Source organism: Hyaena hyaena, unplaced genomic scaffold, assembly GCF_003009895.1.
Source record: "Hyaena hyaena isolate Hyena2069 unplaced genomic scaffold, ASM300989v1 scaffold_665, whole genome shotgun sequence".
Taxonomy (NCBI): domain Eukaryota; kingdom Metazoa; phylum Chordata; class Mammalia; order Carnivora; family Hyaenidae; genus Hyaena; species Hyaena hyaena.
In genome coordinates this window covers 815,228-839,446 of record NW_024081300.1, presented here as the reverse complement: position 1 = coordinate 839,446, position 24,219 = coordinate 815,228, and the positions used below count along the sequence as shown (strand labels likewise).

At 42.0% G+C, this 24,219-nt stretch overlaps 1 protein-coding gene across 1 annotated transcript; it reads right to left on the bottom strand.

The window, feature by feature from the left end:
- Nucleotides 1–6,107: 6,107 nt before the first annotated feature.
- On the bottom strand, nucleotides 6,108–21,335 carry SNTN (sentan, cilia apical structure protein). The gene is made up of 4 exons (XM_039217093.1): nucleotides 21,226–21,335; nucleotides 19,211–19,245; nucleotides 11,892–12,031; nucleotides 6,108–6,340 (listed from the first exon to the last, which is right to left on the bottom strand). The coding sequence occupies exons 1-4, from the start codon at nucleotides 21,333–21,335 to the stop codon at nucleotides 6,182–6,184; spliced, it is 444 nt and encodes a 147-aa protein (XP_039073024.1). The 3' UTR covers nucleotides 6,108–6,181.
- Between the last annotated feature and the right edge of the window lie 2,884 nt (nucleotides 21,336–24,219).

Sequence of the window (24,219 nt, the reverse complement as noted above, 5' to 3'; positions counted from 1 at the left end):
TGTTTGTTTTAATGTTTATTTTTGAGAGAGACAGAGACAGAGCATGAGTCGGGGAGGAGCAGAGAGAGAGGGAGGCAGAATCCAAAAGCAGAATCCAGACTCTGAGCTGTCAGGCCAGAGCCTGGTGCAGGGCTTGAACTCACAAGCTGTGAGATCATGACCTGAGCCGAAGTCAGACATTTAACTGACTGAGCCACCCAGGCACCCCTCACATTAGCATTTCTACCACTGTCCCTGGCATATTCCACTGTCAGGAAGGCACCCTTCTCTCCTCCCCGAGCCTCCTTCTTGCCGTTGCTCTTTGTTCAATAAAAACTATGAGCTATAGACTGCACATTTTAAACACTGCATTGCCTTCCTCCAAAGGAAGAATTCTCTGGAAAATTAAGCCTGAATGGCATAAAGAGGCAGGAAAAACATGTTTTATTGTTACTGCTTTTCTCCTTTTGCTCTTGTTCAATCCCTTTGGGTTCCAGACCTAGGAACACAGCTATTGCTGTTTCCCCTTCCTTCTGGCTTTGGAGGAGAATTTGCTGTAATCAGGTATAATCCTCAAATAATGGAGAAGCACTTCGTTTGTGTTTTTGCTCATGTTATTAGAGACAGGAGCTGGACTGTGGCACAAAAATACAGGCATGGGGGCGGGGATCCTGTTTTTTTCTGCCATTTATTGCTAGGTGACCTTAAGTAATTTACTCAGCCTCTCCACTTTCATTCTCTTGTGTGAAATAGAGATGATAACATCAGTATCTCACAGCTGTTTAGGGAATTAAGGAAAAGACCATATGGCAATACTTGGGTATAGTAGGTGCTCTATCTGGGGTAGCTGTTAATAATGATGATGATAACAACTTGTCTAGAATCAGACAAAGTAGAAAGGAAAGCACATGCATATGGATTTTTTGAAATTAAAAAAAATATTTTATTTGAGAGAGAGCATGAGTAGGGGGAGAGACAGAGAGAGAGAATCTCAAGGAGGCTATGCACTCAGCAGGGAGCCTGAGGTAGAGCCTGATGTCACATTTTTGGGATCATGACCTGAGTTGAAATCAGGGCTCACATGCTGAACAGAGTTAGCCAGATGCCCCCTAATGTGCTGCTTCAAGTCTCACAGCAACATCGTTAAGAAAACTGGTCCCATTCTGATCCCAAATTTATATCTGAAAAAAACACAAGGCTCACTCAAGAAGAAAAAAAAAAAAGGTGGGGGACTTTCTCAGAGCCACTCAACTGGTGGTAGCAGAGCTTGGACCCAGAGTCCAGGTCCTCTGTTTGGCTGGTGCACTTCTCTGAGTCTGTGATTTCTCTAGGGACTTAGCCCCCCCAACGACAAAGTCTGAACACTCACAAAAAGTGGAGGGAATCAAGACTACAAATAGCTTCTCTTTAGATATAGTTTATGTTTTGTCAGCAAATGAGTATTTTTTTAATATTTTATTTATTTTTGAGAGATAGAGACAGCATGAACAGGGGAGGGTCAGAGAGAGAGGGAGACACAGAATGTGAAGCAGCCTCCAGGCTCTGAGCTAGCTGTCAGCACAGAGCCCGACGCGGGGCTCAAACCCACTATCCGTGAAATCATGACCTGAGCTAAGTCAGACGCTTAACCGACTGAGCCGCCCAGGCGCCCCATGAGTATTAAGAAAACAGCAGTATGTTCTCTAGATTCAGAATTGTGGAAAAAGAATTGCAAACTTGGTACAAAAAAGCATGGTATTCCTCCAGTAGGTTGGAGCAGAAGAAATGTTGAGACCCTCTGTATGCCACGGCTCCTCCAGAATTTGATTATGCACAATTGTATCCCCAAAGGACCAAAGAGAGATGTGAATCCATGTGGCCTAAAGTGAAATTAGAGGAAAGGGGACTGGCACAATAAATATCTCAGGGCTGAATTCCTTGAATTCAAGGATGGTCTCCTCCTGTCCATGGGTGGGGCTATCCTTTCTGGATTCAGTAGACGGGTCTCCCCAGAGCACTCATTAGCTCTGCAGATGCTGAAGGTCAGCTGATGAGCAGGACTCTGGTTGGTTTTCTTCCAGCCCTTTCTCCATCTCTTACAAAGGACTATTTAAAGCATAATTCCTGATCTCATACTTGGACCCATTTTTAGACACTAGAATAAAGAAAATTAGGGGTTCTAGGACTGGGTATGTTTCTGTCACACTCACCAAATTGCAAGGGTACTTGCAGCTCTTGGAAAGGAATATTTTAACTATATTTAATCATAGGAAAACTTTCCAGGGAAGCTCAGGTTAGCTCCTTTCATATAGTGACAATGCAAGAAGGTTTCACTTGGAATAACAAAACGATAATTCCACCAAGACACTTTCACTGAGCTTATACCTGAGAAGCAAATAACATCACCCTCTGGTCCAAGTTACAGATTCTGCATTAGGGATTTTTGTTAATTTCCCCTGTCAATTATTTCTTCCCCACCTCCTCCCTTGTTTCTTTGAGAACCTGCCCATCCACTTTGCAAAGACTCAGTTACCACAGCTCCTGCTGAGTGCTCATGTGATTGGCTTCTCTGTATGCAGACAACAAGATCAAGAGTCCCTACTCAAATGCAGACAATCAGATGCTCTCTTGGGGACTGGGATTGGGTTTCTGAGCTGCTACTGAGGGTCTGCTGAGCATCAAGAGAGAGGTGAAGTTAGCAATGGGGATGTTGTGTTTGCTCTTGTGCCAAGAAAGGGAAAGAACTGGTCGAGAGACAGAGATAAAAAGGGAGCTAGGATAGGGATAGAAATGAGAATGAGGAAGCATGAGGCGAAGGGAAGGGAGGGATAAGGGGAGGGAGAGAATGCAGAATAATGATCACATGTAGACAGATGCAGAGACAAGAAATGAATTCATTTGGAGAAACTAAGCGCAAAATCTTGTCCTGGCTTTCAGTGACTGTTTCCAGTACTTTGTGCACATTAATTGCATTGTCTGACCTTGCGTTTCATTACATGCCCCTGTACCTTGGTGATAATTACAACCCATCCCTTTTCCCTTTGTGTGTGTGTATGTATGTATGCATGTGTGTGACTAAATGGGTTTTGTTCCGTGCAAACAAGAAATCCCAAGACAGATTTCCCTCCACAGTCTCACCTATGTTGACCAGTAACATTTCAAGATGGCACCTTTGTCTTAAGAGTACAGTTCATGGTTTTGGGACTAGCACCAAGAAGTGAGGGGGGGCCTTTGTGATCTAGTGTCTTAGCATCACGCTCATTGATTTATCTGTCACTAGTGCGTCACGTGCTTTGGCTCTATTATTATTCTTTGCATCAAGCTAAAATAGATTCTATAATTGATATCCTCCCCAGAGGAGCGTGACTTTCCATCTGGGATGGATTTTCAGAAAATCTTACTGGGAGCCCAGAGGGTTGGAATGGCTCCAAGATTCCTCATTACAGCGCCTCTTTTTTCTTTCCCTGAAAGGTGTGAATTTGACCTTTTCATTGGTCACCAAGGCTGCCATATATTCAGCTACTTGTGACTAGGCTACAAAGGGCTTTGAGGGAGAGCAGCCCACAGAGTTCTATTTGAGGAATGCCAAATGGTTCCCCAGGACCCAGCTGATACCTCTTTCTCACACGGTGCCTGAAATGTGCAGTTATTTTTGTTGAATTATTATATTATTGCTCACGACAAAGGCTAATATTAAAACAAAATTAGCAATACTCACAGAGAGGGCAGAAAACTCTCAGACTTGCCATTTAAATGACTTTGGGGAAAATCAAAGCCTCTGTGTTACAGTTTCCTCATCTGTAAGATGATAGTACTAACACCTACCTCAGAGGGTTGTTATGGGGGTTAAAGGAGTTAATATTTGTAAAGCCCTTAAAATGGTGCCTGGCATTTAGTATGAGCCCTGTTGGACATTTGTATCTCCTGTTCAAATGATGGTAGAGGGTAAAGTCTGGAGGTTTTTCTTATGTGGTATGTAAACTTTTACATTTAGAATATCTGAGGTTTGGGGAAATACAAATCAAAACCACATTGGGATACCACCTCACACCAGTCAAAGTGGTTAAAATTAAAAACTCAGGAAACAACAGATGTTGGCCAGGATGTGGAGAAACGGGAACCCTCTTTCACTGTGCTGGGAATGCAAACTGGTGCAGCCACTCTGGAAAACAGTGTGGAGGTTCTCAAAAAAATTAAAAATAGAATTACCCTACAACCCAGCAATAGCGCTGCTAGGAATCTATCCAAAGGACACAGGAGTGCTGATTCATAGGGGCACATGTACCCCAATGTTTATGGCAGTGCTTTCAACAATAGCCAAATTATGGAAAGAACCCAAATGTCTACCAACTGATAAATGGATTAGGTGGGATATATGTACACAGTATAATACTACTCAGCAATGAAAAATAATGCTATCTTGCCATTTCCAACAACTTAGATGGGACTGGAGGGTATTATGCTAAGTGAAATAAGTCAGTCAGAGAAAGACACAGATCATTTCACTTATATGTGGAATTTGAGAATCTTAACAGAAGACCATGGGAAAATGAAAGGGGAAAAATAGTTTCAAACAGAGAGGGAGGCAAACCATAAGAGACCTTTAAATACAGAGAACAAACTGAGGGTTGATGGGGGGTAAGGGGAGGAGAAAATAGGTGATGGGCATTGAGGAGGGCACTTGTTGGGATGAGCACTGGGTGTTGTATGTAAGTAATGAATCATGGGAATCTACTCCCAAAGCCAAGAGCACACTTTACACACTTTATGTTAGTTAGCTTGACAATAAATTATATTTTTTAAAAAAAAAGAATGGTTGAGGTTTAGAAAGTGGAAAGGAGGAAGGAGTCAGGTCTTGGTGGATTGGGAACACTATAAATTGACACCAGAGGTGAAAGTCTCCCTCCTGAAAGGGTTTCTTCACATTATGTGTGTGAGACTTACAATGTTGGGCTAGGAAGAAAAGGGTAGAAAAGTCTTTGTGAACATCTGTCTCGAAGGCTCAGGCATTTACGTGTGTGTGTGCGCGCGCGCGCACATGTGTAATTTAAACTCGAGAACACAGTCGTGGACATAGGGGGTGTGGGTCCTTGAACCATACTCACTTTTAGAAGATATTCTCAAAAAGCTTTTGGTTGACAATAAAAAATTGACAGAGATTACAAGGATATTAGGGTGTTGTGATTTTAAGTCATGTTTATTTAGGTAGAATTCCCACATAGCAAAACTACCCTTTTTAGTGTATAGTTTTAAGAGTCTGACAAATGTGTCCAGTCATGTAACCACCACCATAGTCAAGATATAAAACATTGTCATCCCTTGTGCATCCCTAAAAGTTCCCTTGTGCCCATTTGTGGACAACTCCATTTCCCGCCCACAGTTCTGGCAACCACTGATCTCCCCCCGCCCTGGCTCCCATGTAGTTTTGCCTTTTGCAGAATGTCAGTAAAGCTTCTCTGAATTTGAGCTCAGGTAACGTGATAAACTCTTTTAGCATCCTGATGCTCTTCTAGTTGTAATTATACTGTATATGCAATTGACTGATCCATTGTTAAATGTCCACCTCTTCTGCTAGACTTCTGCAGGCATGTCTGCAAGGCAGAGAGTATGTCGCTAGTGCATCACTGTATCCTCAGTACCATCCAGAAGAGGTGCAACAAATATCACTTAGTAAATGAATGAATGAATGAATAACTCAATGACTATATGGAAAATACTTTAAGTCCCTATTGACTAAGCAAAATCAATTTGATATTCAGTCATATCAAATCTATATCTTATTCTAAAACACCCAGAAACTATATTATTCAAACATTCCTGAAGAGTATGCATGTACTTTTGGAGTTTTATTGGGTCTAAATATTAGCAATCAGAACCATTCCAGACAATCCCAGATTCATGGGATTAATTGCTCAATTAAGAATAAAATGGAAAAGTCTTTAATCATTTAACAGTCTACTGCCATTATATTGTTTAATTGCATATTTTAATTTTTTAAATGTTTATTCATTTTTGAGAGAGAGAGACAGAGTGTGAGTAGGGGAGGGGCAGAGAGTAAGAGAGACAGAATCCGAAGCAGGCTGCAGGCTCCAGGCTCTGAGCTCTCAGCACAGAGCCTGAAGCGGGGCTCAAACTTGTGAACCGTGAGATCATGACCCAAGACAAAGTTGAAGGCTTAACTGACTGAGCCACCCAGGTGCCCTAATTGGATATTTAAAGCTGTTTACTTCATGATTTTTACACTCCATATATTTTGTAGCAACTCTGAAGTTACAGTGATGCTTAAGAGCAAAATCATGAAATCCTCAAAATCAAGTTTATTTTCAGTGTGCTCGTCGAGTTCAGAAAGGAGGTCTTTGTATTTTGGTTTTGCTTCTTGTCCCTGTAAGAATAAAGAATAAATAAAAACCGAATTCATTGTGCCACCTTAGTTTTACAGATAACAAGCAATTAAGAAATGTGTTATTAACATGTTATAACATGTCATAACATGTTAGTAACAATATCATGTCAAGTTGCTACCAGAGCTACCAATTGAGCACTGTGTTAAATCTTTTCATGAGTTATTTCACTGAATTTCCATGGTGACCTTATGAATATCCAATTATTATCCTCAGTTTACAGATGAGCATCAACGACTCAGGGAGAATTAGGTCATTTGCCCCAACCTAGGCAGCTATTGGTGTGAAACCAGGGTTCATAGTCTTGGCCTTCTGATTCTGGAGCCCACACTCTTAACTGTTAACTATCTGCTTCTCTAGCAATACAGATATGTTACATTTTCAGAATTTCAACATATAGTCTCTTTGTTATGAGAGGTATTCACTCCATGTTCCACTGAACAATAAAATTATCTTGAAATATGAAATTAAAAAATGCTAATAGAAAAATCTGAGCTTTGGAAAACTGTTCAGCATTTAGTTTGATCCTAAATCACACCCAAATCCATAGTCCTCATAAATAGATTGAAGGGAAACATATGAGTAAGACATACACGAAGAGGCTTTTTAGTTTCCAACCACAGCTTGTGAAAGATCTTCCCAAGTGGCATTAAAAACATTAAGGTTATTCGATTCTCTGGTATTCTGAGCTACGTTTGCATTTAGTTCAACCCCAAATGCTCACGCATGTGCTAGCTGTAAAAAGCCATCACAGCAATGACTAAGGCACTTTAGGAAAGATGATACATTCCTCTTGCAGGCTAGACCTTTCTGGTCTCTCTAGACTGGTTGTCCTCGAGAGGTCACACCTAACAGTGAAGGCAAAAAGAGCTTCTCCTGCCTCACTCCCGGACAGCTGAGTGCTCTGTGGAAATGGTGGGAGCCATGACAAGATAGGACTACTTACTAGTGGAAGGACACACTGCTCAAAGGTCAGAGGTGGCTGTAGATCTTTTTCTCTTTTGTTCTGTGTATTTTAAGTGCATGGGAGCTGACCCATGTCCAGCCCTCTCAGGGCCTGACCAGCCACCTTGTTTCTGTATTTTCTTAACAGGGTGTTTAAATGCTCAGTTTGATTTTCTCTGACTATGGAGTGTTAAGATCCCCCCAAATGATGTTAGGCTTGTGAGAAAGGAGATGGTCCCCTCAGAACCCAGGCCTCAGCTAAAAGAGCCATCTCAGTTGACCAGAGAGCTCCTTATAGGGATGTAGGAGACGGCCCAGTTAGTCACTAAGGGGCTGCTGTTTTCTGCCATTGACGTGTATGCCCCTACCTGCCCTAAGGACTCTCACAGAGCCGAGTGTTAGGTTCAAGGCAGCATTCTGACATTACTCTTCATATTTGCTCTGTAAGGTTAAGCCATCACTTAACCTTAACTTCTGCTTTCTGGTGCCTCTCATCTTGAGCAGAGAGGAGGACGTCACATGAGGCCTGGATAGGTCTGCTGCCGGAAATCCAGAAATTGTCTGCCTTTCTCAAGTTTTTTTTTTTTTTTTTACAAATAGTTTATTGTCAAATTAGTTTCCACATAACACTCAGTGCTCATCCCCATAAGTGTCCTCCTCTATGCCCATCCCCCCTCCCCCCCACATCCATCAGTCCTCAGTTTTTGTCAGCATTCAAGAGTCTCTCATGGTTTGCCTCTCTCCCTTTCCCCCACCATTTCCTCCCTTCTTCTCCCCCTTGTTCCTCCGTCAAGTTCCTCCTAATCCTCCTATACGTGCAAACATATGATATTTGTCGTTCTCTGCCTGACTTATTTCGCTCAGCATAACACCCTCAAGGTCCATCCATGTTGCTCCACAATAGCTAAAACATGGAAAGAGCCTAAGTGTCCATCAACAGATGAATGGATCAAGAAGATGTGGTTTATCTATACCATGGAATACTACATGGCAATGAGAAACAATGAAATCTGCCTTTCTCAAGTTTTAACCTGCACTGGGACACGATTTGGCTTTAACCTTCTTTTTCCCTTGGCTGTTCTCAGAAGAGATAATGAATAACAGAAGTAACTCCCTTGTCTTTGGGGATGAGCACTGAGTGTTATGTGGAAACTAATTTGACAATAAACTATTTGTAAAAAAAAAAAAAAAAAAAAAAAAAGAAGTAACTCCCTTGTCTGAGGTTTCTCTTTCCATAGTTCGAGTTACCTCTGTCAGCTGTGACCTGGAAACAACCATTCTCTTTCTGATGAATCATCAGAAAGTCAATAGAAGCCTACATTGATGTCACAGTGCTTATTTCCTTTACCTTCCTGTCAATTGGGTGGCAATTTATCATCTCACATGCCCACCAGAAGGGTAAATACAGTTCCATAGGGTATTCTGAGGAAAAGACCACATTCACATAACTTTTACTAGAGTATATTGTTATAGTTGTTCTATTTTATCATTAGTTCTTATTATGAGTCTCTTACTGCATCTAATTTATAAAAGAAACTTTATCATAGGTGTGTGTGCATTAGGAAAAGCAGTCTATAGAGGGTTTGGTACTGTCCATGGTCTCAGGCATCCACGGGGCCTGGGAACTATCTCAGCACATCAGGGGAGGGTTGGAGGAGGTGATGACCCTCTGCTGGGTCCTCATCTTTCCCTGAAGACCTGCCCAGCCACCCAGTAGGAGGTCTTTTTCTTCCTAGAGTATGTCATCTCGTTTGGCCTCTGATGTAGGCAAGTGTTTCAGGATTTATTCACCCACGCTTTCCTTAAAGGCTCCCTAGAACTTTCTACCACTTATCAAATTCTGCCTGACACTTCTGGCTAAAAAAAAATTTTTCTTAAAAAAAATTCAAAGAATAATACAAATAATACTTATTCTTCCTGTAATTGAAAGTGTATACCCTTTGGGGAGACTGGGTGGCTCCATTGGTTAAATGTCTGACTCTCGATCTTGGCTCAGGTCAGAATCTCATGGTTCATAAATTCAAGCCTCACAATGGGCTCTTTGCTGACAGCGTGGTCACTGCTTGGGATTCTCTCTCTCCCTCTCTCTGCCCCTATCTCGCTCTCTCTCTCTCTCAAAATAAATTACAATTAAAAAAAGAGAGAGAGAAAATGTGTACCTTTTGACCCACATCACTTCACTAACCCTCCCCCAAACCCCCGGCAACCACATTCTATTCTCTGTTTCTATGAAATTGAGTTTTTATAAAATCACTTATTTGTAGAATAAAAAAGTAAGTTTCTCACACAGTCTTTTGAAATAATCAAAGATTCACAGGAAGTTGTTCCCTTGGTCCAACTTCCCCCTGTGGATGACACCAGATATAACTGTCATATGCTAGAGCCAATACATTTATCTTTTCATGGAATTATAATACTTATTTTTTTAGTATCTCAGAATACACATAGAACTTTAGAGATTGCTTTCTTTTAGGTTTTTTTCTTGCTATACCTACTAATAAATATTGGTGGTTTAGACTCTGCATGAACTCCTCTTTTCTTCTTAGGTATTTCCTCTTGGCCAGCATTTCCCAAAGCAAGCTTGTAGAATGAAATGCAGTTTTAGGTGAGGCAGGAAGAAATATTAAATGCAAATTAATAGTCATCTATTCTTTTACCTTCTAGTTTTACCCATTGAATTAACATTTAGAATAGTGATAACGTATTCTCTTTTTTAAGTTTATTTATTTATTTTGAGAGAGAGAGAGAGAGAGACCAGGAGAGGAAGAGAGAGAATAGAAAGCAGGCTCTGTCCTGGTAGTGCAGAGCCAGATGCAGGGCTCAAACTCACGATCCGTGAGATCATGACCTGAGCCAAAATCAAGAGTTGGATGTCTAACCAACTGAGCCCTCCAGGTGTGTCAGTGATAAAGTACTTTTTTTAACGTTTTGTTCATTTCTGAGACAGACAGCATGAGAAGGGGAAGGTCAGAGAGAGAGGGAGACATAGAATCTGAAATAGGCTCCAGGCTCTGAGCTAGCTGTCAGCACAGAGCCCGACGCAGGGCTTGAATCCATGAACTGTGAGATCACGACCGGAGCTGAAGTCAGACGCCCAACCGACTGAGCCACCCAGGCGCCCCATAAAGTATTCTTATAAAATAATTTATTTAAATAGAGAGTTAACTTAAAGAAAAAAGTTCTAAGTGAATTTTAATACAGACTATAGGCAGACATAGGAAAAATATTGAAGGCAGTATTCAAATGACTAAAGGTTGGGAAATATTCCTCTAGGTAATTTAGGTCACTCTTTTCAGGTCAGTGACTGTTCATCTACTGCTAACTCTGACTTCTATATTGTGAACACAAATCTTTATTCTGACCTCCCAAGTCATAGGTTCCGTTGCTCTCTTTCTCCTCTGGAATGTTTCATGGATATCTTAGAATTGACACATTCTGATGGAACTCATCACTTCTTCCACCCCACCTCACCTCAAATATGCTTATTCTCCAATCTTTGATTACTCTGGGAATAAGGCCACCAACCCATTTCTTCCCACAGTCAGAAACTGGAGTGTCATAATTTGCTCCTCGTGTCCTTCAACACTACAGCCAATCAGTTATCAGCTTCCAGATGTCTCTCCTGTTCATTCCACCTTCCAGATGTCTCTAAAATTCACCACCCAAGTCCCAACATCATTGTCCTCTGTTTGGATTGCTTCCTCACAGATGCTCTTTGTCCCAACCCCAGCCCTACCCCAATCCCATCTGGAGGTGATGTAATTTCTTCATCCTTGACTTAGAAAGCATTCCTGGCTTCCTCCTGCCCTCATGCTATGCTTTTGTAATTTGTCTTCTTCCCACCTCCTCAGCCTCATCTCCTAGTGCTTCCTACTTTCCTTTCCCATCTCACCAACTACTTCCTGGCCCTCCCAGGTCATTAACCTGACTCACAGACTTTGCATCTACCATTCCCTCAGCTTGGAATGTTATCATTCTCAGTGCCCACCCTCATCCCTTGCATAACTAACTCTTGCTCACTCTTCAGATCTCAGCTATGCCTTTGTTTTCTGGGAGAGCTTCTTTGACTGACTGTTCCAAGAGGGTCCCTCTGTTTTACTCTTTCAGTAAAGAAATTGTTTCATGGTTATTTCAATATTTCTTTTTTTTTTTTAATATTTCTAATGACCTTCTCAGCATATCTCTCTACTCTGCTGGATTTATTTTTAATTTTTAAGCTTATTTATTCATTTTTAAGAGAGACAGAATAAATGGGGGAGGGGCAGAAAGAGAGAATCCCAAGTAGGCTCTGTGCTGCCAGCACAGAACCTGATGTGGGGCTTGAACTCACAAAATTGTGAAATCATGACCTGAGCTGAATCAAGTGACCCACACTTAACCTACTGAGCTGCCCAGGTACCCCTCGACTCTGCTGGATTTTTAGCTTGTTCATTGCATTAACTTCAGTGATCAGCTCACTTCCTGGCAAATGGTAGGTGTTCATTAAACATTTGTTGAACGAAACAATATAATAGTTGCAGTTGTGGGCTCTTTGGGCCAGCCATTATGGTGTGGCTCCTGTTTCTTTAGGCCTGTTAAGTCTCTCACCTCTGTGAAATTCCTAAATTGGGTTTGCAGCAGATTTTTGGCAGTAGCTTTTCCAAGTTTACCATCATGGTCAGAAGAGTTTCTGAAAATCAGAGCGATGGTGGCAATGGCTTTTTCCAGATCCGAGCCCTTCCTGAGAGCTGTAAGGGAAGAAGTGTACAATGATGTAGTCTAGGTTAGAAATGGTTCTTCCTCAGACACAGGGTTCTATTTTCTGAAGGAACTGGGATGAGTAGGGTTGGAAGATGTATGTCAATGTGGCTCTGTCCTTGGACTCTTTGTCCCCTCTCTGGAGTAGGATGTAGGGACATCTGACACTGGATCTTTAAATAATTGAAACAAAAGTTCCTTCAGGAGCAATAAAAATTAGTAGAATTAGGATGAGATTTACCACCTGCTTGTCATGTGACCTTGGGTAAAGACCTCACCTCTCTCACCATTGTTTTCTGATCTGCAAAATATTTAAAGGTGACTGCTAGGTGCTAGCCTCAGTCCCTGGCACTGAGGACACCACACTAAGACACAGTCTTGCTCCTGTGGAGTTTATATTCTATGTCAATCAAAGCACCACTTCAGGCCAGTGTGACAAGGCCTTTGATATCATGATGGATAAGGGACCTCTTTGACCTAAAGCCTCAAGCATAGTGCTTTCCCAGCTGGTTTCTCTGGTTTAAACTCCTTGAAAGGGTGATGCTAACCCATTCCTTTCCAGTGGGTAGCACCCAGTGGACACTGAGAACTGCACAAGGTACAGTGAAAAAATTTTGTATATTCTCTGTCCTCTGCGGCTCTAGCACACCCTCTATTATAGAACTTCTCTCATGTTATAGTTACTGTATTTTTTTTAAATTATGTTTATTTATTCTTGAGAGAGAGGGACACACACACACAGAACATGAGTATGGGAGGGGCAGAGAGAGAGAGAGGGAGACACAGAATCCAAAGCAGGCTCCAGGCTCTGAGCTGTCAGCACAGAGTCCAACATGGGGCTTGAACCCATGAACTGTGAGATCACGACCTGAGCCAAAGTTGGACACTTAACCAACTGAGCCACCCGGGTGCTCCAGTTATTGCATTTCTAATAGTCTTTCTTCTCAGCTACACTGCAAGCTCTGTGAGGCCAGGGATCATACCTTTCTTCATCACTGTATTCCTAGGGACCAACATGAATTCCTGCTATATAGTAGGTGCTAGGATATGCAATTTAATGAATGAATAAGAAAAGAAAAAGAAAAAGAAAAAGAAAAAGAAAAGAAAAAGAAAAGAAAAGAAAAAGAAAAGAAAAAGAAAAGAAAAGGAAAGAAAAGGAAAGGAAAGAAAAGGAAAGAAAAAAAGAAAAACAAAATCCTACCATTTTTAGCCCAGTTTCTACGCAACAATTGTTCATACAAAGAATGATGATCAGACAGACTAACATGACTTTTGAATTGAACACTTACGATATTTCTAATATTTTCCTAAGTTGGCTCAGCACCCAAAGGTGGCCTCTGCCCTTATACAATCTAGTGAGAGAATAATAATCAAGAAGACATGTGCATATGCATATATATTTGTTTTTATATATATTCAATAATTATTTCTCCATATACATATATAACATATGGATTCATAACTTGTGATGTATGAAGCAAAGAAGGCACAGAGACAAAAACAATTTTTTTAAAAATTACATCTTGGGGGGTGCCTGGGTGATTCAGTTGTCTAAGCATCTGACTAATGGCTCAGGTCACGGTCTGTGAGTTTGAGCTCCTCTGTGCTGACAGCTTAGAACCTGAAGCCTGCTTCAGGTTCTGTGTCTCCCTCTCTCTTTGTCCCTCTCCTGATCACACATGCTCTCTCAGAAAATGAATAAAACATTAAGAAAAATTACATCTGGGAGGAAAACTACTTAGATAGGTGGCCTTGGAGGTCTCTGTCAGTAGATAGGTGAACATTGAAGCCAAGACCGAATGGATGAGAAGGATCCTGCCACATAAAAGGGTTGGGGTGGGGTAGTCAGGCTGGGATCAGGGTTGTGCTGAATGTCCTAAGCTCAAGCAGAATAGTGAAGGCTCAGATGATAAGGAGTGTGGCACATCTGGGCCACTGAAAGGAGACAGCTGTGACTGAAACCTCGGAGGGTGTTTGATTAGGAAAGCAGGCAGAACTAGAGCACACAGAGCTTACAGCCTAGGGAGAGGCATCCGGCTTTTTCTTTGCAAATATTTTCTCCCAGTCCATAAATTGTAGACTTTTTGAATCCTTGAGACCTTTTGTAGAGGAATTGTTTCTAATTTTTATAACGTCTGATTTATCAATGTTTCTTCTTCCAAAAGAGTTGTCCAACGTGAATTTAGAAGTTTTATTGTTTTATGCTCTACATTTAAATCCATAGTTCATGGATTAACTCATTCTGAGTTCATTTTTATGGGAGGTATAAGACTTTGTGGGAGGTTCATATTTTTAACCTGTGGATGACCAATGGCATCAGTTGTTAAAAATATTATACTTCCTTTGCTGAATTGCTTCGCATCTTTGTCAAAAATCAGTTGGGCATATTTGTATGGGTCCATCTCTGGGTTCCTCATTCTGTTCCACTGATCTGTCCCTCTCTCAACATCATATTTCCTTGATTCCTGTAGCCATATCATAAGCCTTAATATGGAGGAGAGTGAGTCCCCCACTTTCTTCTTTTTCAAAATTATTTTGGCTATTTTATGACTATATATATATTAAAAGAGAAATCTTTTTTAAATCTGTTTATTTATTTTGAGAGAGAGGGAGAATGTTTGGGGAGGGGCAGAGAGAGAGGAGAGGGAGAACATCAATCAGGCTCTGTGCTGTCAGCACAGAGCTCGATGTGGGGCTTGAACTCATGTATGAACTGTGAGATCATGACCTGAGCCGAAACCAAGAGTTCGATGCTTAACCAACTGAGCCACCCCGACGCCCCAGCTTTAAGAGAAATTTGATGAGAAGTGCTCTCTTTACTGTGTCGACCCTTCCTTCAGGAACACAGTATCATCATCGCACTTTACAGATGACGAAAGGACGTGACCTTGCTGAGGACCCACTGCTAGTAAGTGCAGAGCTTGAATTTGAATCCTTGTCCAAAAAATGAGCCTCATGAAGACAGAGATTTTTTTTTCCTGTCTTGTTCTCTGTGGAACATGAGAGTAATGCATTAGAGTAATGCCTGGCACATAGTACATGCTTCACATATATTCATGGAATGAATGTCTGCCGAATCTGTGTCCTCAGCTTCTTAGTCCCTGATTTCTTCCCTGGTTTCTGAGCCTCAGTCTCATCTGTCTATGGTTGTGCCGGACATTTCCCCCTTCTGTCTGCTTGTCCAGTGGCTGGGCCTATGTCTAACCTAGAACTCCAACCTCAGAATATTCCCTGCTTCTTTGAATTTTATTTTTAGCCTTTTCTCCCTGGCCCCCACATCCTTAACCACCTCTTCCCTGTGAAACTCACAGTCAGAATTGAGATTCTCCTCAATTACCCAAAACCTCGCTGCTCATCAAAGTCTACAGAGATAAGTGTATGCCTCTAGCTTGTGTCTGTCTTTTCTGGGGTGTGTGCTTGAGGAGGTGGGATGCTATATGGTGATAACTTTGAATTTAAGTGTCTAAAAAATAAACTCCATTTATTCTGTCTTTAAGAAGCAAATTGCTTAGAGGAAGTACCTTAATTCCTTAAGAGGTAAATATTCCTTCTATAATTTTGGCCAGTTGATTTATTGATTAATAATCAAGAATAAATTAGGGAAGGCTTTAGTATGAGCTGCTCTACTGGGTCATGGGGGACAGTGGCCTCTTGCTCTCCAGGCTCTTTCTGGAGAGGAAGGGGTTTATGTCTAGGCTGGAGTGCACCTGCAGATAATGACAGACACCTTACTTGTTTACCATGTGCCAGGTGCCTTTCAAACATAATCTTATTTAATGCTTAGTAAAACCCACAGAGGTAAGTACTATTTGTGTCTCAATTTTACATATTGGAAACTGACACATGGAGAGATTAAGAGTTTTAAGGTCACATTGCTCAGAAGTGGCAGAGGAAAGATTTGAAAGTCTGTCTGGCTTCAAAGACCACAGAAAGATCTGCCACTTTGGAATATCTCTGTGTAAGGCCACCTCCATAGAGTCTGTGGAACCAGACATTTTCCAATCCTCCGAGGAAGTTGAGGTCTGGCTGCCTTCTAGACGCAAACTCCATCTGGGCCGGCCAACTCCTCTTCCTTCTCCTCCATTCTTTTAAACCCAGCAGGCATTTTTTCTCCTGACTATAAAATAACATATGTTCATAGTAAAAACTGAATGAGAAAACATTACACATGAAAGTTAACTAGGCACTCTGGTTATCTTACCAACACTGATAAAATACTTTGTGAGATGTTTTGTTTTTCTGTTTTTATGGCTGGGTTCTTCCCTTAATAAACCCAGCATGTCGCCTTTGAATTCCCGTCTGCCTCCCAGAGTTGTGAGCAAATATGTGAAAGCATATTGTACAGGGCTAAGTACTATTAAAAATGCAAGGGGTTGATGTTTCTCTTACAGCATCTTTTAGCAGCTTTCTTGCCTTTGGAAGGGGTGCGTTGGAGAGGGTGTTAAACCAGGCACTTCATGCCGACCTCTCCTGCTATTTCCTACCTCACTTTTTACGCTTTAATAATACTAAACTGTGTGTAGTCCCCTTAGTCACTCTCTTCTCCCAACAAGTACTTTTTGGCAAATATTTATTATCAGTCTCTGTCCTACTTCTGGAGATAGAACCATGAGCAATAACAACAGAGCAATTCTAAATCTCCTGGTGCTTGCGTTGAGGAGGACAATTGTAATGAATGATTACGGAGCTAGTATTCTACGTGTCAGTCCTCCCTCTGTAGGAGGTACAGGCTTCAACTCACTTAATTCTCACATCAGTCTTCATACATAGGCTCCCGGGTCATCTCCACTTTATAGATAAGAAAACTGAGCCACAGGAGGGTTAGGTAGCCTGCTCAAGTTCACACAGCCTGTCTGGTCCCTCGCCATGATGCACACTGCCTTCAAATATTGTTTTTCAGGCAGTGGATTCTGTAGGACTCTTTCCCAACCCCTCAGATTGGGCAACACGTCCCTCCTTTGTGTTTCTCGACTTCCCCGGACATAAATTTATCATAACCCTCACACTATAACACTCTTCATCTGTCTAAATTTCCTTCTAGATCAGTGCTGTCCGAAAGAAATGTAATGTGAGTCATAATGATAATCTAAACATTTCTGGTAGCCACATTAACAAAGTAAAAGGAAACATATAAAATTATTTTCATAACACATTTTCTTTAACCCAATGTATTAAAAAATATTATAATTCGGGACACCTGGGTGGCTCAGTCAGTTAGGTGTGTGACTTTGACTCAGGGCATGATGTTACAGTTCATGAGTTTGAGCCCCGTGTCAGGTTCTGTGCTGACAGCTCAGAACTTGGAGCCTGCTTCCAATTATATGTCTTCTTCTCTCGCTGCTCCTCCCCTGCTCATGCTCGGTTTGTCTCTCTCTCTCTCAAAAATAAACAAACATTAAAAAATTTTTAAAAACATTATCATTTCAACACGTGATTAATCTAAACAAATTGAGATAGGCTACCTTTTTTTTTCTACTACATCTCTTAAATCTGACATATCTATTACACTTATAGGACATTTCAGTGCTCAGTACCTACATGGGGCTAATGGCTGCTCTAATGGACAGAGCAGTTCTACACTGCATGCTCCGAGGGCAGGTACTACATTGTATTTATCTGTATACTCATTCCCAGGCCCTGGCGTGTTGTGGGCCTCAGTATATGTGTGTTGGACTGAGCTGACTGGAACTTCAGAACGATCCTCTGCCTCCTTCTCCTCACCTTCCCTGAACGTGGGACGGGGATCCAAACGTTGGATTGAGCAAGTTTCTGCCACTTTAGTGTAACAGAAACATGCCTGTCAGTACAGTAAGGTGTCAAGGTCACCTCATTTTAGAACTTTTCCTAATACTAGTTATTTTTGCAAACAGAGCAATGGAGACTCATGGTAGAGAAGTGGTCTGCTTAAGTTCACATAGGTAGTGTGTGACAAGAAAGAAAACTGGGTGTCTGTTCTTTTCTCTCTAGATCAGTTTCCCCAGTACACTAGTGCTTCTCTAACTTTTCTGCTACAAAACTGCTTTCAATGCTAGAGGCAAAGAGGTACTCAACCCCCACTCCCACCCTCAAGAGGTCGAGGGCATATGCCCAGGTAGCCAGCAAAGAAAATGTGGGATCCTATTAACCTCTATTCCATCCTCTCTCCATGCCTTATTTCAATGGATAACATTTAAAACTACTTGTCATTCAATAAAACATGTTCTGGGAAGATGAGCCACGTTTATCCTGTGTTTTTTAGGACATGGGAATAAATGTGGCCCAATGGTCCAATGCTGGGAGTCTCATGTTAAGAATGGTGTGTGTGTGTGTGTGTGTGTGTGTGTGTGTGTGTGTGTGGCAGTGAGGGTGATGGAGAGACTTACTACTCCCCTCAACCTCCTAGAAAGGATAAGTTGTATTAGAAATGTGGGACAATTATCACAAGTATCTGAAATTGTGTATATTGTAAAACAGAAGTCATAGGCTTCTTGTGATAGTATACAAACGATAGTTACCTCAAGATGGAGATTTATATAAGTAAAAATACAAAGAGTCTCCATTGGAGACATTAGTCAGCCATTTAGGAAGAAAAACAATTTCAGTATAGTAATATCCGTTCATGCTTGTTATTCTGTAAACATTTTAAACCCACAGATTTTGGAATAAGATAATGATCCAAGTATATGAATGGGTTTTTTCTTATATTGTTCCCTCCATGACAATATTGTTGGTTCTAAAAATATTTTACCTATAAAGTTGAATTCTGAGGGTAAATATTTACATTTTTAGAGTTGGCCACACTGTATTTTCACTCGATCAACAAGGGGCAGTGGGGGTTGATTGCATTCTGAGTTCCAATGACTGTTCATGAGTTAGATCTTGATGGTGTTGCTATTGACATACTGAGGATGCTGTCCATAGACAGGCAACTGGGCATATGGTAAGAACACTGAATTAGGAGTCATGGGACCCATGCTCTCAGCTTGGCTGAGATGGACTACATTTGGGCAGACTAATTGCTATCACCGGACTTCAGTTCTCAAATCTGTAAAAAGAACATGGATATTTGATGATTTATCCACAAGTTCTCTTACATATCTGGCATTCTTTACTGTCCTGTTATTTTTAATTCTTGGTGCGCGATCATGGTAGAGGAGAAATACATACATCCCAGTCATTCCGTGTCTTACCTTTCATTGAAGCCAGTTGCTTGGATATTGAAATGCTGCCAACAAAATGAAAGAAACATAATGATTTTGGGGATTGGGTATTCATATCTGCTTTGGAAGTGAAGCAATACAATGATTTAAAAATTAATTTACTTTCAGTAAACTTTCAATGAACTTTCCAGTGGAGCAGCCATCTGTCTTTCAAACTCCTTTTCCTCCTGGCCACATAGGAAAGAAGTGCTTGAGTGTGCCTAGCCCACCACACATCCTTGTCTTTCTTGCATTCATGTAACCACATGACTAAATTCCCTCCAATGGAAAAGGAGCAGAAAAGAGGGATCACCTTTCATGTGAGCTCTTCTCTGTTCTTTCTTATTTCCAGCTGACTAACATAGAAATTATCAATGACACTTTGGAACCCACAGGTTAAAACCAAAAGCATCATTATCCTGGGTCCTACCTGGCTACATGGAGTAAATCTGCCACAGACTTGGAATCCACATTCTAGACTGTCACATGAAAAAGAAGAAAAGAACTTCTTGTTCCATAAAACACTAAGGATTTGAAGTTTATTTATTTATTCCGGGAGCTGAGCCTACCTAAGAATCTACGTACTGTGCTGGGGGGTGGGGGGAGCAGATGCATCAGTGAATGACAGAGACACATTCCTGCACTCTTGGGGCTTAAAATCTAGAGCAGAAAACTGCTAGACTTTAAGCAGGTAATTCAATAAAGAGGAGGGGCAGAGCATTTATAGAGGGCAGGGAAGAACTAACCCAGTCTTCAGGTCAGGGTAATGGCATTTTATCCGAGGAGTAGGTGAAGGAGGAGGAAGAGTGTTCCAAACAGAGGCAACAGTGTGTGTTAAGGCCCTGAAATGGGAGAATGCAGGGCATGATCAAAGAAGCAAAGGAAGCGCAGAGTGGCTAAAACCTAGATAAGGGCGCAGATGGTGGTGGAAGGTGAGCCTGCAGTCAAGGGCCAGCCCCAGAGCATGCCGAATCCTATGAAGGACTCTGGGCCTTATCCTAATAGCAGTGGGAAGGAAGGGAATGGCATGATCAGATTTGCATTTGGGGAAGTTATTTCACCTGATGTGTCAGAAAAAGATTGGTCAAGGGGCCAGATAGGAGGCAGGAAGATGAATCTTGCCCCCTTACAAATTGCAAGTCAAATTTGATCTATATTTCAACCCCCAATGGCTTTTGAGAAAGCCAATAAGAACCATAGTACTTGGTCATACCTTTGACAACTCCTTAAAGGAAATTTTAGGGTTGAAGATCTGGTTTTGGCATTAACTAGTCAGGAGCTCATCACACCTTGAGGGGCCTCATTTTTCTTATTTGGACTCCAAGATATTTAGACCTTTTATCATCTTCTCGTTGAGTTCCTCCTAATTTTCTAGAAACCTTGCAGCCTTATTATCTCCTTCATACAGCGTGCTGTCTTTTCACTTTGCAAACAGTGCACCTGCAACATGGCTTGTGTTATTTCCTATTGTCATGATCGCCTGCATTAGTCTGTGAGAACTTTGAAAGCAAGAGCTATGCAGCTTATCTCAAAATCTCCCCCCCCAACACTTACCCCCACCTAGCAGAGTACTACCTAGCCCCTGTTAAGTATTTAAGAAAGTTTTTCAAACTACAGGACATCTCCTAAATAAAATTACATAAAAAAGAATATTTTTCACTTATTAGCCATAATTTGGCGCATTTGAATGATATGAAACAATTTCCCTCTGTCATGGATAATCTGCAAGTATTTGTTATACAGCTAAAATCCTTGCTAATTTTGATTTACAAATGTTTCTCAAGAGGCAATCAAAGATATTTGTGTTAATTGTATCATCTTTTCAGTTTGCAATCAAAGCTGCATATTTGTTCCCTTTGTTTCTCCAATTCAATTTAAAGCTTGGTTGGGGTGGGTGATAAGCACCAAATTTGCAATTTCTTGGTCATCAGATTGACAGGAACTCTTTGCAAATGCACCTGCAAGCTTAAATAAAACTCAATAAAGGAGAGCCACGTGTCACTGACCTTTTGGGCATTTTCCTAGGTGCTAAAGTGGATGTTGGGGCTGCAGAAGCACTGGGGTCCCCTTCCAAGTGGAGTGCTTGGTCCTGGGTACTGTGCATACAGCCACACATACTTTTGTTGCCTGTTGTGTGTTGGTCCTTCCTAAGCAACAATCACTTGCCCACTGTTACTATTGTCATTCACTCCATGACAACTATTTAAGGTACTTTTAGAAGAGCTTTTTGCTGCTGGTGTTATCGTATTTAGATGTGAAACCATTCATGCATTCAACAAATATCTGAGTGCCTACTACAGGCCAGACGTTCTACAAGGTACTGAGGACACGACAGTGAACAAAACCAGACATGGACCCTGATCTCAGACAGCTTAGCTGGAAAGACATATTAATCAAGTGATCATGCAAAAAAAAAAAAAAAAAAAAAGTCACACCTGTGAACAGTACCATGCAAGGGGATGCTATGAGATTGATGTCATTCCAGGAGATCAGCGAGGCATCCCAGGGGAAGTGAAGCTGGATGATGAGTAGAAGTAAGTAGATGAAAGGTCTAAGGATCCCTATTGTGGGCAGAAGAAATATCCTGTACTGATCGCAGGGGCAGGAGGGAGTGTGGTGATCAGGAGAGACTACAGGAAAGTCCAGTGTGGCTGGACCAGAGAGGCCGGTAGGGAATGAGGCTCCGTCTAAGGACGAAGAAAAGGCATGATGGATAAGACCATGCATGAGCTTGTAGGCCATGGTAGGAGATTTTCGCTCTATGCTAAAGTAACAGGAAAGCTTTTGTGGTTTTTAAGGAAGGAGGGTAATAAAGTTAGATTTACATTTTGACCAAATCACCGCAGCTTCTATGTGAATAATGGTGTAGAGAGGTAGACAGTATAAATGGAGGAAGACTGGTAGGAAGGCTACTCCTCTTGTGTTAGCTTAGAGCTCTTTCTGTAAGAAACCAGACGTTGTGTCATTTCGGTCAAATAAGTCTGGTTCAGGGAAGATGTGACCAATGATAATTTAGATCACTGGTGAGTTGATGGGGGAGAGCACATAGATCTCAACAGAAGCTAAGAATAGTCATTGTCCACGCTGCAAGTTGGCTCCGGGACACTGCTGTCTTATTACTGCATCACTGGTCACTGTGTCCATATGGCCATGTCACTCTCTCATTGCTTGCTTCCCTTTATGGGTTTTCTGTTCCCTCCTCCCTCTACCTCCTAACTCTAATTCCCTTAGCACTTTTCATTTAAAATGGAGAGGGGGGCAGTGGGGAGAACTTGGCCTCACTAATTACTGTTGCCCACACTGGTCAGAGTTTTAATGCCAGCTCACCCCACAGGTTATCAGTTAGCCTGTGCAATTATCTCCTTTGGATCAGCCTCGCTGCCCAAGTTCAGAAGGAGAGCTGGTATCCTCACAGAGGGCTCTGGGTAGGTTTCCCAGAATCTGGATCTGTAACACATATTCCAGATGATTCTGCCATGAACTATATTGGAGAACTGTTGGTAGCAGTGAAAAAGAGGCTCTGCAGTAGAAAGGTCTGAGTTGGAATTCGGACTCCATCACTTACTAGTTGGGTCTGAAGTGAATAAGGCCTTTAAAACTCCCAAGCCCACTCTGCCATCTGTACAATAATGCTTCTCTCAAGGAGTTATTGTGAAGGCCGAGTGAGAGGGTTTTGGCGAAGCAGTCAACACAGTGTCTGATACGTGAGGAGTAACCGTCTGTCTCTATAATGGTCATCGAGAAGACGATGTTAGAGATGATGGTGTTATCAGAGTTCTTGCAGGACACGAATCTAACTCGGATGGTACAAGAAACACCCAGGAAAGAATTACCCAGTGGGCGGAGTTAGGAGACTAAGCATGGATGTTGAAGCACTCAGAGTCTAGCAACAATAAGAGACTGTTAGCATCCTTAGTCCAAAAGGAGCAAGGGGAGAAAATTATATTATGGAGCCCAGTGACAGCCGGATTCCCAGAGCCAGAGCCACTTCACAGAGCTGGGGTTGAAGAAAAGCAGCCACAGCTAAAAGTCAGGCAAAGTACGGTGGGAGTGCGGAAGAAGTAGCCTACACTTTGTCCTCCAGCCCGTGCAGCCCGGGAGCCTGGGAGGCTGAGTCTGTAGGAATTAGCCTCCAGGGGCACAGAGGAGGGTCCAGATGGAATATGAGAGGAGGCAAACAAATGGGCAAGAAACCACATGATGAAGAAGAAGAAAAAGAAGAGGAGAAGGAGGAAGGAGGGGAGGGCAAAGGGAAGAGGGAACATGAGGGGCGCCTGGGTGGCTCAGTCGGTTAAGCATCCGACATCAGCTCAGGTCATGCTCTCACAGCTCGTGGGTTCAAGCCCTGCGTCGGGCTCCGTGCTGACAGCTCAGAGCCTGGAGCCTGCTTCAGATTCTGTGTCTCCCTCTCTCTCTGGCCCTCCCCTGTTCATGCTGTCTCTCTCTCTCTCTCTCAGAAATAAATAAAACATTAAAAAAATTAAAAAGAAAAGAGGGAATATGAGCAACAAGCCATGTCTCAAGAGGACATAGCAGCATCTGTTGTCAGTTCAGGTGAGGATATATTTTTTCTTGAACCATCATCTCATACATCATGAAACATTTAGGTTATTTACACATAGCGCCAAACAATCTGGGAAAAAATTTCAAAAAGATTCCTCAATCCATCTGGCCCTTTGGCAATATGATAGTGTCACATGAGTGTGGTGAGGTAGGTACCAGTTAGCGGAAAGCAAAGGTGTGGCGTGTCAGCAGGGGTTTCCCGAATGATGTCATGTGCACTTACTGACCAGCACACGAGACCTTTCCTGAAGGTAACGACACAGGGGCCCTTGCATGTGGGCTCAGCAGGCAGAGGCAGCATGCGGTCAGCACAGTGCTAATGGTGCTGAGGGCTGGTAAACTGTTCGAGCGAGAAAAAATGTAATCACAGAGGAGGTTTTTGCTCACACCGTGGTTCACTGAATTGCTTTGTATTCTGCCAGTCTTAAATAGCAGAT